This window comes from Salvelinus alpinus, chromosome 28, assembly GCF_045679555.1.
Source record: "Salvelinus alpinus chromosome 28, SLU_Salpinus.1, whole genome shotgun sequence".
Taxonomy (NCBI): domain Eukaryota; kingdom Metazoa; phylum Chordata; class Actinopteri; order Salmoniformes; family Salmonidae; genus Salvelinus; species Salvelinus alpinus.
Window position 1 is genome coordinate 34,257,226 of NC_092113.1, and position 12,941 is coordinate 34,270,166.

Below are 12,941 nucleotides of genomic sequence, written 5' to 3' on the forward strand. Positions count from 1 at the left end.
AGATCATTACAGAAGAGAGGAGAGAACGCAGTAGCGAGAGAGAGAGATCATTACAGAAGAGAGGAGAGAACGCAGTAGCGAGAGAGAGAGATCATTACAGAAGAGAGGAGAGAACACAGTAGCGAGAGAGAGAGAGATCATTACAGAAGAGAGGAGAGAACGCAGTAGCGAGAGAGAGATCATTACAGAAGAGAGGAGAGAACACAGTAGCGAGAGAGATCATTACAGAAGAGAGGAGAGAACGCAGTAGCGAGAGAGAGAGAGAGAGATCATTACAGAATGAGAGGAGAGAACGCAGTAGCGAGAGAGAGAGAGAGAGATCATTACAGAATGAGAGGAGAGAACGCAGTAGCGAGAGAGAGAGATCATTACAAAATGAGAGGAGAGAACGCAGTAGCAAGAGAGAGAGATCATTACAGAAGAGAGGAGAGAACGCATTAGCGAGAGAGAGATCATTACAGAAGAGAGGAGAGAACGCAGTAGCGAGAGAGAGATCATTACAGAAGAGAGAGAACGCAGTAGTGAGAGAGAGAGATCATTACAGAAGAGAGGAGAGAACGCAGTAGCGAGAGAGAGAGATCATTACAGAAGAGAGGAGAGAATGCAGTAGCGAGAGATCATTACAGAAGAGAGGAGAGAACGCAGTAGCGAGAGAGAGATCATTACAGAACGAGAGGAGAGAACGCAACAGCGAGACAGAGATCATTACAGAAGAGTGGAGAGAATGCAGTAGCGAGAGAGAGAGAGATCATTACAGAAGAGAGGAGAGAACGCAGTAGCGCGAGAGAGATCATTACAGAAGAGAGGAGAGAACGCAGTAGCGAGAGAGAGAGATCATTACAGAAGAGAGGAGAGAACGCAGTAGCGAGAGAGAGAGATCATTACAGAAGAGAGGAGAGAACGCAGTAGCGAGAGAGAGAGATCATTACAGAAGAGAGGAGAGAACGCAGTAGCGAGAGAGAGAGAGATCATTACAGAAGAGAGGAGAGAACGCAGTAGCGAGAGAGAGATCATTACAGAAGAGAGGAGAGAACGCAGTAGCGAGAGAGAGATCATTACAGAAGAGAGGAGAGAACGCAGTAGCGAGAGAGAGATCATTACAGAAGAGAGGAGAGAACGCAGTAGCGAGAGAGAGAGATCATTACAGGTAGCCAAACCCACTGGCTCCAGGTTCATCTATAAGTCTTTGCTAGGTAAAGCCCCGCCTTATCTCAGCTCATTGGTCACCATAGCAGCACCCACCCGTAGCACGCGCTCCAGCAGGTATATTTCACTGGTCAGCCCCAAAGCCAATTCCTCTTTCGGCCGCCTTTCCTTCCAGTTCTCTGCTGCCAATGATTGGAACGAACTGCAAAAATCACTGAAGCTGGAGACTCATAGCAGCACCCTCAGTAGCTTTAAGCACCAGCTGTCAGAGCAGCTCACAGATCACTGCACCTGTACATAGCCCATCTGTAAATAGCCCATCCAACTACTTCATCCCCATACTGTTATTTATTTTGCTCCTTTGCATCCCAGTATCTCTACTTGCACACTCATCTTCTGCACAATTACCACTCCCGTGTTTAATTGCTATATTGTAATTATTTAGCTACTATGGCCTATTCATTGCCTTACCTCCCTTATCTTACCTCATTTGCACACACTGTATATAGACTTTTTCTATTGTATTATTGACTGTATGTTTGTTATTCCATGTATAACTCTGTGTTGTTGTTTGTGTCGCACTGCTTTGCTTTATCTTGGCCAGGTCGCAGTTGTAAATGAGAACATGTTCTTAACTAGCCTACCTGGTTAAATAAAGGTGAAATAAAATTACATTAAAATTACAGAAAGAGAGGAGAGAGCGCAGTAGCGAGAGAGAGAGATCATTACAGAAAGAGAGGAGAGAACGCAGTAGCGAGAGAGAGATCATTACAGAAGAGAGGAGAGAGCGCAGTAGCGAGAGAGAGAGATCATTACAGAAAGAGAGGAGAGAACGCAGTAGCAAGAGAGAGAGATCATTACAGAAGAGAGGAGAGAACGCAGTAGCGAGAGAGAGATCATTACAGAAAGAGAGGAGAGAACGCAGTAGCGAGAGAGAGATCATTACAGAAGAGAGGAGAGAATGCAGTAGCGAGAGAGAGATCATTACAGAAGAGAGGAGAGAACGCAGTAGCGAGAGAGAGATCATTACAGAAGAGAGGAGAGAACGCAGTAGCGAGAGAGAGATCATTACAGAAGAGAGGAGAGAACGCAGTAGCAAGAGAGAGAGATCATTACAGAAGAGAGGAGAGAACGCAGTAGCGAGAGAGAGAGATCATTACAGAAAGAGAGGAGAGAACGCAGTAGCGAGAGAGAGAGAGATCATTACAGAATGAGAGGAGAGAACGCAGTAGCGAGAGAGAGATCATTACAGAAGAGAGGAGAGAACGCAGTAGCGAGAGAGAGAGAGATCATTACAGAATGAGAGGAGAGAACGCAGTAGCGAGAGAGAGAGATCATTACAGAAAGAGAGGAGAGAACGCAGTAGCGAGAGAGAGAGAGATCATTACAGAATGAGAGGAGAGAACGCAGTAGCGAGAGAGAGATCATTACAGAAGAGAGGAGAGAACGCAGTAGCGAGAGAGAGATCATTACAGAAGAGAGGAGAGAACGCAGTAGCGAGAGAGAGATCATTACAGAAGAGAGGAGAGAACGCAGTAGCGAGAGAGAGATCATTACAGAAGAGAGGAGAGAATGCAGTAGCGAGAGAGAGATCATTACAGAAGAGAGGAGAGAACGCAGTAGCGAGAGAGAGATCATTACAGAAGAGAGTAGAGAATGCAGTAGCGAGAGAGAGAGAGAGAGATCATTACAGAAGAGAGGAGAGAATGCAGTAGCGAGAGAGAGATCATTACAGAAGAGAGGAGAGAATGCAGTAGCGAGAGAGAGAGATCATTACAGAAGAGAGGAGAGAACGCAGTAGCGAGAGAGAGATCATTACAGAAGAGAGGAGAGAACGCAGTAGCGAGAGAGAGAGAGATCATTACAGAATGAGAGGAGAGAACGCAGTAGCGAGAGAGAGAGATCATTACAGAAAGAGAGGAGAGAACGCAGTAGCGAGAGAGAGATCATTACAGAAGAGAGGAGAGAACGCAGTAGCGAGAGAGAGATCATTACAGAAGAGAGGAGAGAACGCAGTAGCGAGAGAGAGATCATTACAGAAGAGAGGAGAGAACGCAGTAGCGAGAGAGAGATCATTACAGAAGAGAGGAGAGAATGCAGTAGCGAGAGAGAGAGAGAGAGATCATTACAGAAGAGAGGAGAGAATGCAGTAGCGAGAGAGAGAGATCATTACAGAAGAGAGGGGAGAACGCAGTAGAGAGAGAGAGAGATCATTACAGAAAGAGAGGAGAGAACGCAGTAGCGAGAGAGAGATCATTACAGAAGAGAGGAGAGAACGCAGTAGCGAGAGAGAGATCATTACAGAAGAGAGGAGAGAATGCAGTAGCGAGAGAGATCATTACAGAAGATAGGGGAGAACGCAGTAGCGAGAGAGAGATCATTACAGAAGAGAGGAGAGAATGCAGTAGCGAGAGAGATCATTACAGAAGAGAGGAGAGAACGCAGTAGCGAGAGAGAGATCATTACAGGTAGCCAAACCCACTGGCTCCAGGTTCATCTATAAGTCTTTGCTAGGTAAAGCCCCGCCTTATCTCAGCTCATTGGTCACCATAGCAGCACCCACACGTAGCACGCGCTCCAGCAGGTATATTTCACTGGTCAGCCCCAAAGCCAATTCCTCTTTCGGCCGCCTTTCCTTCCAGTTCTCTGCTGCCAATGATTGGAACGAACTGCAAAAATCACTGAAGCTGGAGACTCATAGCAGCACCCTCAGTAGCTTTAAGCACCAGCTGTCAGAGCAGCTCACAGATCACTGCACCTGTACATAGCCCATCTGTAAATAGCCCATCCAACTACTTCATCCCCATACTGTTATTTATTTTGCTCCTTTGCATCCCAGTATCTCTACTTGCACACTCATCTTCTGCACAATTACCACTCCCGTGTTTAATTGCTATATTGTAATTATTTAGCTACTATGGCCTATTCATTGCCTTACCTCCCTTATCTTACCTCATTTGCACACACTGTATATAGACTTTTTCTATTGTATTATTGACTGTATGTTTGTTATTCCATGTATAACTCTGTGTTGTTGTTTGTGTCGCACTGCTTTGCTTTATCTTGGCCAGGTCGCAGTTGTAAATGAGAACATGTTCTTAACTAGCCTACCTGGTTAAATAAAGGTGAAATAAAATTACATTAAAATTACAGAAAAAGAGGAGAGAGCGCAGTAGCGAGAGAGAGAGATCATTACAGAAAGAGAGGAGAGAACGCAGTAGCGAGAGAGAGATCATTACAGAAGAGAGGAGAGAGCGCAGTAGCGAGAGAGAGAGATCATTACAGAAAGAGAGGAGAGAACGCAGTAGCAAGAGAGAGAGATCATTACAGAAGAGAGGAGAGAACGCAGTAGCGAGAGAGAGATCATTACAGAAGAGAGGAGAGAACGCAGTAGCGAGAGAGAGATCATTACAGAAAGAGAGGAGAGAACGCAGTAGCGAGAGAGAGATCATTACAGAAGAGAGGAGAGAATGCAGTAGCGAGAGAGAGATCATTACAGAAGAGAGGAGAGAACGCAGTAGCGAGAGAGAGATCATTACAGAAGAGAGGAGAGAACGCAGTAGCGAGAGAGAGATCATTACAGAAGAGAGGAGAGAACGCAGTAGCAAGAGAGAGAGATCATTACAGAAGAGAGGAGAGAACGCAGTAGCGAGAGAGAGATCATTACAGAAGAGAGGAGAGAACGCAGTAGCAAGAGAGAGAGATCATTACAGAAGAGAGGAGAGAACGCAGTAGCGAGAGAGAGAGATCATTACAGAAAGAGAGGAGAGAACGCAGTAGCGAGAGAGAGAGAGATCATTACAGAATGAGAGGAGAGAACGCAGTAGCGAGAGAGAGATCATTACAGAAGAGAGGAGAGAACGCAGTAGCGAGAGAGAGAGAGATCATTACAGAATGAGAGGAGAGAACGCAGTAGCGAGAGAGAGAGATCATTACAGAAAGAGAGGAGAGAACGCAGTAGCGAGAGAGAGATCATTACAGAATGAGAGGAGAGAACGCAGTAGCGAGAGAGAGATCATTACAGAAGAGAGGAGAGAACGCAGTAGCGAGAGAGAGATCATTACAGAAGAGAGGAGAGAATGCAGTAGCGAGAGAGAGAGAGAGAGATCATTACAGAAGAGAGGAGAGAATGCAGTAGCGAGAGAGAGAGATCATTACAGAAGAGAGGGGAGAACGCAGTAGAGAGAGAGAGAGATCATTACAGAAAGAGAGGAGAGAACGCAGTAGCGAGAGAGAGATCATTACAGAAGAGAGGAGAGAACGCAGTAGCGAGAGAGAGATCATTACAGAAGAGAGGAGAGAATGCAGTAGCGAGAGAGATCATTACAGAAGATAGGGGAGAACGCAGTAGCGAGAGAGAGATCATTACAGAAGAGAGGAGAGAATGCAGTAGCGAGAGAGATCATTACAGAAGATAGGGGAGAACGCAGTAGCGAGAGAGAGAGATCATTACAGAAGAGAGGAGAGAACGCAGTAGCGAGAGAGAGAGATCATTACAGAAGAGAGGAGAGAACGCAGTAGCGAGAGAGAGAGATCATTACAGAATGAGAGGAGAGAACGCAGTAGCGAGAGAGAGAGAGATCATTACAGAACGAGAGGAGAGAACGCAGTAGCGAGAGAGAGAGATCATTACAGAAGAGAGGGGAGAACGCAGTAGCGCGAGAGAGATCATTACAGAAGAGAGGAGAGAACGCAGTAGCGAGAGAGAGAGATCATTACAGAAGAGAGGAGAGAACGCAGTAGCGAGAGAGAGAGATCATTACAGAATGAGAGGAGAGAACGCAGTAGCGAGAGAGAGAGATCATTACAGATGAGTGGAGAGAACGCAGTAGCGCGAGAGAGAGATCATTACAGAAGAGAGGAGAGAACGCAGTAGCGAGAGAGAGAGATCATTACAGAATGAGAGGAGAGAACGCAGTAGCGAGAGAGATCATTACAGAAGAGAGGAGAGAACGCAGTAGCGAGAGAGATCATTACAGAAGAGAGGAGAGAACGCAGTAGCGAGAGAGAGAGATCATTACAGAAAGAGAGGAGAGAACGCAGTAGCGAGAGAGAGATCATTACAGAAGAGAGGAGAGAGCGCAGTAGCGAGAGAGAGAGATCATTACAGAAAGAGAGGAGAGAACGCAGTAGCAAGAGAGAGAGATCATTACAGAAGAGAGGAGAGAACGCAGTAGCGAGAGAGAGATCATTACAGAAGAGAGGAGAGAACGCAGTAGCGAGAGAGAGATCATTACAGAAAGAGAGGAGAGAACGCAGTAGCGAGAGAGAGATCATTACAGAAGAGAGGAGAGAATGCAGTAGCGAGAGAGAGATCATTACAGAAGAGAGGAGAGAACGCAGTAGCGAGAGAGAGATCATTACAGAAGAGAGGAGAGAACGCAGTAGCGAGAGAGAGATCATTACAGAAGAGAGGAGAGAACGCAGTAGCAAGAGAGAGAGATCATTACAGAAGAGAGGAGAGAACGCAGTAGCGAGAGAGAGATCATTACAGAAGAGAGGAGAGAACGCAGTAGCAAGAGAGAGAGATCATTACAGAAGAGAGGAGAGAACGCAGTAGCGAGAGAGAGAGATCATTACAGAAAGAGAGGAGAGAACGCAGTAGCGAGAGAGAGAGAGATCATTACAGAATGAGAGGAGAGAACGCAGTAGCGAGAGAGAGATCATTACAGAAGAGAGGAGAGAACGCAGTAGCGAGAGAGAGAGAGATCATTACAGAATGAGAGGAGAGAACGCAGTAGCGAGAGAGAGAGATCATTACAGAAAGAGAGGAGAGAACGCAGTAGCGAGAGAGAGATCATTACAGAATGAGAGGAGAGAACGCAGTAGCGAGAGAGAGATCATTACAGAAGAGAGGAGAGAACGCAGTAGCGAGAGAGAGATCATTACAGAAGAGAGGAGAGAATGCAGTAGCGAGAGAGAGAGAGAGAGATCATTACAGAAGAGAGGAGAGAATGCAGTAGCGAGAGAGAGAGATCATTACAGAAGAGAGGGGAGAACGCAGTAGAGAGAGAGAGAGATCATTACAGAAAGAGAGGAGAGAACGCAGTAGCGAGAGAGAGATCATTACAGAAGAGAGGAGAGAACGCAGTAGCGAGAGAGAGATCATTACAGAAGAGAGGAGAGAATGCAGTAGCGAGAGAGATCATTACAGAAGATAGGGGAGAACGCAGTAGCGAGAGAGAGATCATTACAGAAGAGAGGAGAGAATGCAGTAGCGAGAGAGATCATTACAGAAGATAGGGGAGAACGCAGTAGCGAGAGAGAGAGATCATTACAGAAGAGAGGAGAGAACGCAGTAGCGAGAGAGAGAGATCATTACAGAAGAGAGGAGAGAACGCAGTAGCGAGAGAGAGAGATCATTACAGAATGAGAGGAGAGAACGCAGTAGCGAGAGAGAGAGAGATCATTACAGAACGAGAGGAGAGAACGCAGTAGCGAGAGAGAGAGATCATTACAGAAGAGAGGGGAGAACGCAGTAGCGCGAGAGAGATCATTACAGAAGAGAGGAGAGAACGCAGTAGCGAGAGAGAGAGAGATCATTACAGAAGAGAGGAGAGAACGCAGTAGCGAGAGAGAGAGATCATTACAGAATGAGAGGAGAGAACGCAGTAGCGAGAGAGAGAGATCATTACAGATGAGTGGAGAGAACGCAGTAGCGCGAGAGAGAGATCATTACAGAAGAGAGGAGAGAACGCAGTAGCGAGAGAGAGAGATCATTACAGAATGAGAGGAGAGAACGCAGTAGCGAGAGAGATCATTACAGAAGAGAGGAGAGAACGCAGTAGCGAGAGAGATCATTACAGAAGAGAGGAGAGAACGCAGTAGCGAGAGAGAGATCATTACAGAAGAGAGGAGAGAACGCAGTAGCGAGAGAGAGATCATTACAGAAGAGAGGAGAGAACGCAGTAGCAAGAGAGAGAGATCATTACAGAAGAGAGGAGAGAACGCAGTAGCGAGAGAGAGATCATTACAGAAGAGAGGAGAGAACGCAGTAGCAAGAGAGAGAGATCATTACAGAAGAGAGGAGAGAACGCAGTAGCGAGAGAGAGAGATCATTACAGAAAGAGAGGAGAGAACGCAGTAGCGAGAGAGAGAGAGATCATTACAGAATGAGAGGAGAGAACGCAGTAGCGAGAGAGAGATCATTACAGAAGAGAGGAGAGAACGCAGTAGCGAGAGAGAGAGAGATCATTACAGAATGAGAGGAGAGAACGCAGTAGCGAGAGAGAGAGATCATTACAGAAAGAGAGGAGAGAACGCAGTAGCGAGAGAGAGATCATTACAGAATGAGAGGAGAGAACGCAGTAGCGAGAGAGAGATCATTACAGAAGAGAGGAGAGAACGCAGTAGCGAGAGAGAGATCATTACAGAAGAGAGGAGAGAATGCAGTAGCGAGAGAGAGAGAGAGAGATCATTACAGAAGAGAGGAGAGAATGCAGTAGCGAGAGAGAGAGATCATTACAGAAGAGAGGGGAGAACGCAGTAGAGAGAGAGAGAGATCATTACAGAAAGAGAGGAGAGAACGCAGTAGCGAGAGAGAGATCATTACAGAAGAGAGGAGAGAACGCAGTAGCGAGAGAGAGATCATTACAGAAGAGAGGAGAGAATGCAGTAGCGAGAGAGATCATTACAGAAGATAGGGGAGAACGCAGTAGCGAGAGAGAGATCATTACAGAAGAGAGGAGAGAATGCAGTAGCGAGAGAGATCATTACAGAAGATAGGGGAGAACGCAGTAGCGAGAGAGAGAGATCATTACAGAAGAGAGGAGAGAACGCAGTAGCGAGAGAGAGAGATCATTACAGAAGAGAGGAGAGAACGCAGTAGCGAGAGAGAGAGATCATTACAGAATGAGAGGAGAGAACGCAGTAGCGAGAGAGAGAGAGATCATTACAGAACGAGAGGAGAGAACGCAGTAGCGAGAGAGAGAGATCATTACAGAAGAGAGGGGAGAACGCAGTAGCGCGAGAGAGATCATTACAGAAGAGAGGAGAGAACGCAGTAGCGAGAGAGAGAGAGATCATTACAGAAGAGAGGAGAGAACGCAGTAGCGAGAGAGAGAGATCATTACAGAATGAGAGGAGAGAACGCAGTAGCGAGAGAGAGAGATCATTACAGATGAGTGGAGAGAACGCAGTAGCGCGAGAGAGAGATCATTACAGAAGAGAGGAGAGAACGCAGTAGCGAGAGAGAGAGATCATTACAGAATGAGAGGAGAGAACGCAGTAGCGAGAGAGATCATTACAGAAGAGAGGAGAGAACGCAGTAGCGAGAGAGATCATTACAGAAGAGAGGAGAGAACGCAGTAGCGAGAGAGAGAGATCATTACAGAAGAGAGGAGAGAACGCAGTAGCGAGAGAGATCATTACAGAAGAGAGGAGAGAACGCAGTAGCGAGAGAGAGAGATCATTACAGAATGAGAGGAGAGAACGCAGTAGCGCGAGAGAGATCATTACAGAATGAGAGGAGAGAACGCAGTAGCGAGAGAGAGAGAGATCATTACAGAATGAGAGGAGAGAACGCAGTAGCGAGAGAGAGATCATTACAGAATGAGAGGAGAGAACGCAGTAGCGAGAGAGATCATTACAGAAAGAGGGAATTCTAAAACAACATCTTACTGTCCTCTCCAGAGTAACCAGTCACAGGGTCTAGCTCAGGTCCCTCTCCTTTCTGATTGACAGCCTGAACTTTGATTTGAAAGGCGGAGAAGTTGCCCACTTCAGTGACGATGAACGGTGGCTCAGTGGAGACATTAGAGTGCCAGGTTGTGTCACCAACCACCCTTTTCCAGAACACCTTGTAGTGGAACTCTGGGCCGTTAAACACACGCCTGTCCATCTCCTGTGACAGTGACATACAGGGATATGAGCCAATCAGACCAATCAGCCCTTCCTACAATAATAACAAAAACATTTAGAAAATGTTCTAGTGTGTGGTGGTAGGGGACAATAATAGTAAGGGTAATAATAATAATATAATAATAATAATAATAATAGGAATAATAATAAAGATAACAATAATAGTAATACATGATAATAATAGGAATAATAATAATAAATCATAATACGGATAATATAATGATGACAATAATAATGATAACAATAGTAATGATAACAATAATAGTAATAATAATAATAGTATTAACAATAATAGTAATAATAATAATAGTATTAACAATAATAGTAATAATAATAATAGTATTAACAATAATAGTAATAATAATAATAGTATTAACAATAATAGTAATAATAATAATAGTATTAACAATAATAGTATTAACAATAATAGTAATAATAATAATAGTATTAACAATAACAGTAATAATAATAATAGTATTAACAATAATAGTAATAATAATAATAGTATTAACAGTAATAATAATAATAATATTGATATTAATAATAGTAATAATAATGATAACACTAGTAATAATAATAATAATACTATAATGATAATAACAATAGTTAAAATAATGATAATACCAATAATAATGATCAAAGTAATAATGATAATAATAGTAATGATAATTATAAAAATTATATTAATAATACTGTTAATAAGAATAATGATAATAATAATGATAGTAATAATAATAATAAGGATATTTTTATTTTACCTTTATTTAACTAGGCAAGTCAGTTAACAATGACGGCCTAGGCCTACGTAATGATAGTAATGATAATAATGATAATGATAATAATGGTAAAGATGATAATAATAATAATAATAATAATGATAGTATTAATAATAATAGTAATGATACTAGTAATAATAGTAATAATAATAGTAATGATAGTAATAATATTAATGATAATAATGATAATAGTAATAATAATAATAATAATAATAATGGGTCACATATCTTTCATTGATACATTTAACAAGCCTCACCTCCCATGTGATGACCAGGGTGTCTGGGTCTGTAGACTCACTCCTCACATTCTCTGGGTTATTGTCTGGAGCTGTGGAGGGGTTGAAATAATTAAAGCTTGATTAAACGATTAAAGCTTGGAAGCTTTATTAAACGATTAAAGCTTTTTTCAATGATTAAAGCTTGGAAGCTTTATTAAACGATTAAAGCTTTATTAAACGATCACGATTGGGAGCAGCAGAACAGTGACCAGACATTCCCTGTGTTCCATGTATTGGATCGTTTAGAACATTTAGACTGGTACATCTCTACTTGACATTTACCTTTGATATATTATAATATCTAACCTTGAGGTGGGGTGCTGTGAAGGTCAGAGGGCATGCTGGGGTCACTCTTCCCAATGTTGTTGATGGAGATGACTCGGAAGCGGTAGGACTCGTATGGTTGCAGAGAAATGGTCACGCTCTCATTAGTTCCACTGACTCTCTTCAGCTCCTCCCAACCCCGCTCCTTAGAGTCACCATCTTTAAACTCCACCACAAACTCTGGAGAGAGAGAGAGAAAAGAGAGAGAGAAAAGAGAGAAAGAGAAAAGAGAGTGAGAGAATCAGTGACAATGCAGGGGTCCAATGGTCCAATGACTTGGACCAACCATTGAACCACTAAGCAGAAGAGAGAAAGTAATATATGACAATGCAGAAATCACTCAGTCCATGTAATGAGATAAAACAGACTTCCGTGCTCTCAGGAGAGATATGATGATATAATGATTGTATGGTATGGGGTTGGTAATTCAAAGTGCAAAGCCTCAAAGTGATGTGGTTATCAAAGTCAGGCAGCAGTGTCTATTCTGTCTCAGGCCTGGACAGCTGTGGTCATCTCCACTGAAACTAATACTCACTCTCCCATGGGGAGATACAGGATAGGACAGCTATGGGTTTGTAGTTTAAAGCATCACAGTGATGTAGTATCAATCAGACCTGGGTTCTTTGGGTTCTAATAATTCTGAGCATTTGATTGAGCTTGCCTGGTTGACAGATAGGCAGGGTTTGCAGTTAGCACTGTTGGGGCTGTTTGATTGGTTCCACTGGGCCAGCTAGGCTCAATCAAAAGCAAGTAGAGTATTTAAAACGAAACAAAAACCATTTGAAATGAGGTCAGGGGTCTGTTGAGAGCAGGGGAGAATGACTGCCCCATCTCATTGAAGCCACGGAGGTTCAAGGCTGACTGCAGTACCGCAGGCATTGTTAGCAGCACATTATAGTGAATTGAAAAATGGCACACTTCATGGTCAATCTTTGTGTAAATGAATATAAAATCAATTACAATCATGGTACCAATAATTGTTTTCAATACACCAGATGTACTGTATGTCCTTGAACCAATTATTTGAAAATCGCACAGAGAAGAAGTTATAAGGAGAATTGTGTTTCTAATGAAAGCCTGCGGTACCCCGGTCGGCCTTCAACTTGAATTACTCAACAAGAGAGTGCAGCATTGAGCTAGCCTGCAACGTCACTTCCTGGAGTAGCTCAAACTGTGCATGGCATGTCTCCATGAGTTGGTTGTGAGCCTACTGCAGGGCGGTTGTGGTCATGTTGTGGTCATTCTAGTGTCAGTGTGTTGGTTGTGAGCCTACTGCAGGGCGGTTGTGGTCATGTTGTGGTCATTCTAGTGTCAGTGTGTTGGTTGTTAGCATACTGCAGGGCGGTTGTGGTCATGTTGTGGTCATTCTAGTGTCAGTGTGTTGGTTGTGAGCCTACTGCAGGGCGGTTGTGGTCATGTTGTGGTCATTCTAGTGTCAGTGTGTTGGTTGTTAGCATACTGCAGGGCGGTTGTGGTCATGTTGTGGTCATTCTAGTGTCAGTGTGTTGGTTGTTAGCATACTGCAGGGTGGTTGTGGTCATGTTGTGGTCATTCTAGT

General features: G+C 43.8%; 1 protein-coding gene across 1 annotated transcript in view; it reads right to left on the reverse strand.

The window, feature by feature from the left end:
* The window catches only part of LOC139558022 (neural cell adhesion molecule L1-like), a 107,826-nt gene that overhangs the window by 19,096 nt on the left and 75,789 nt on the right, over nt 1-12,941 (reverse strand). Inside the window, exons 16-18 of the mRNA XM_071373432.1 lie at nt 11,366-11,563; nt 11,039-11,109; nt 9,766-9,988 (exon numbers count right to left, since the gene is read on the reverse strand). Coding sequence (XP_071229533.1) covers nt 9,766-9,988; nt 11,039-11,109; nt 11,366-11,563 — 492 coding nt within the window. The remainder of the gene's footprint in view (nt 1-9,765; nt 9,989-11,038; nt 11,110-11,365; nt 11,564-12,941) is intronic.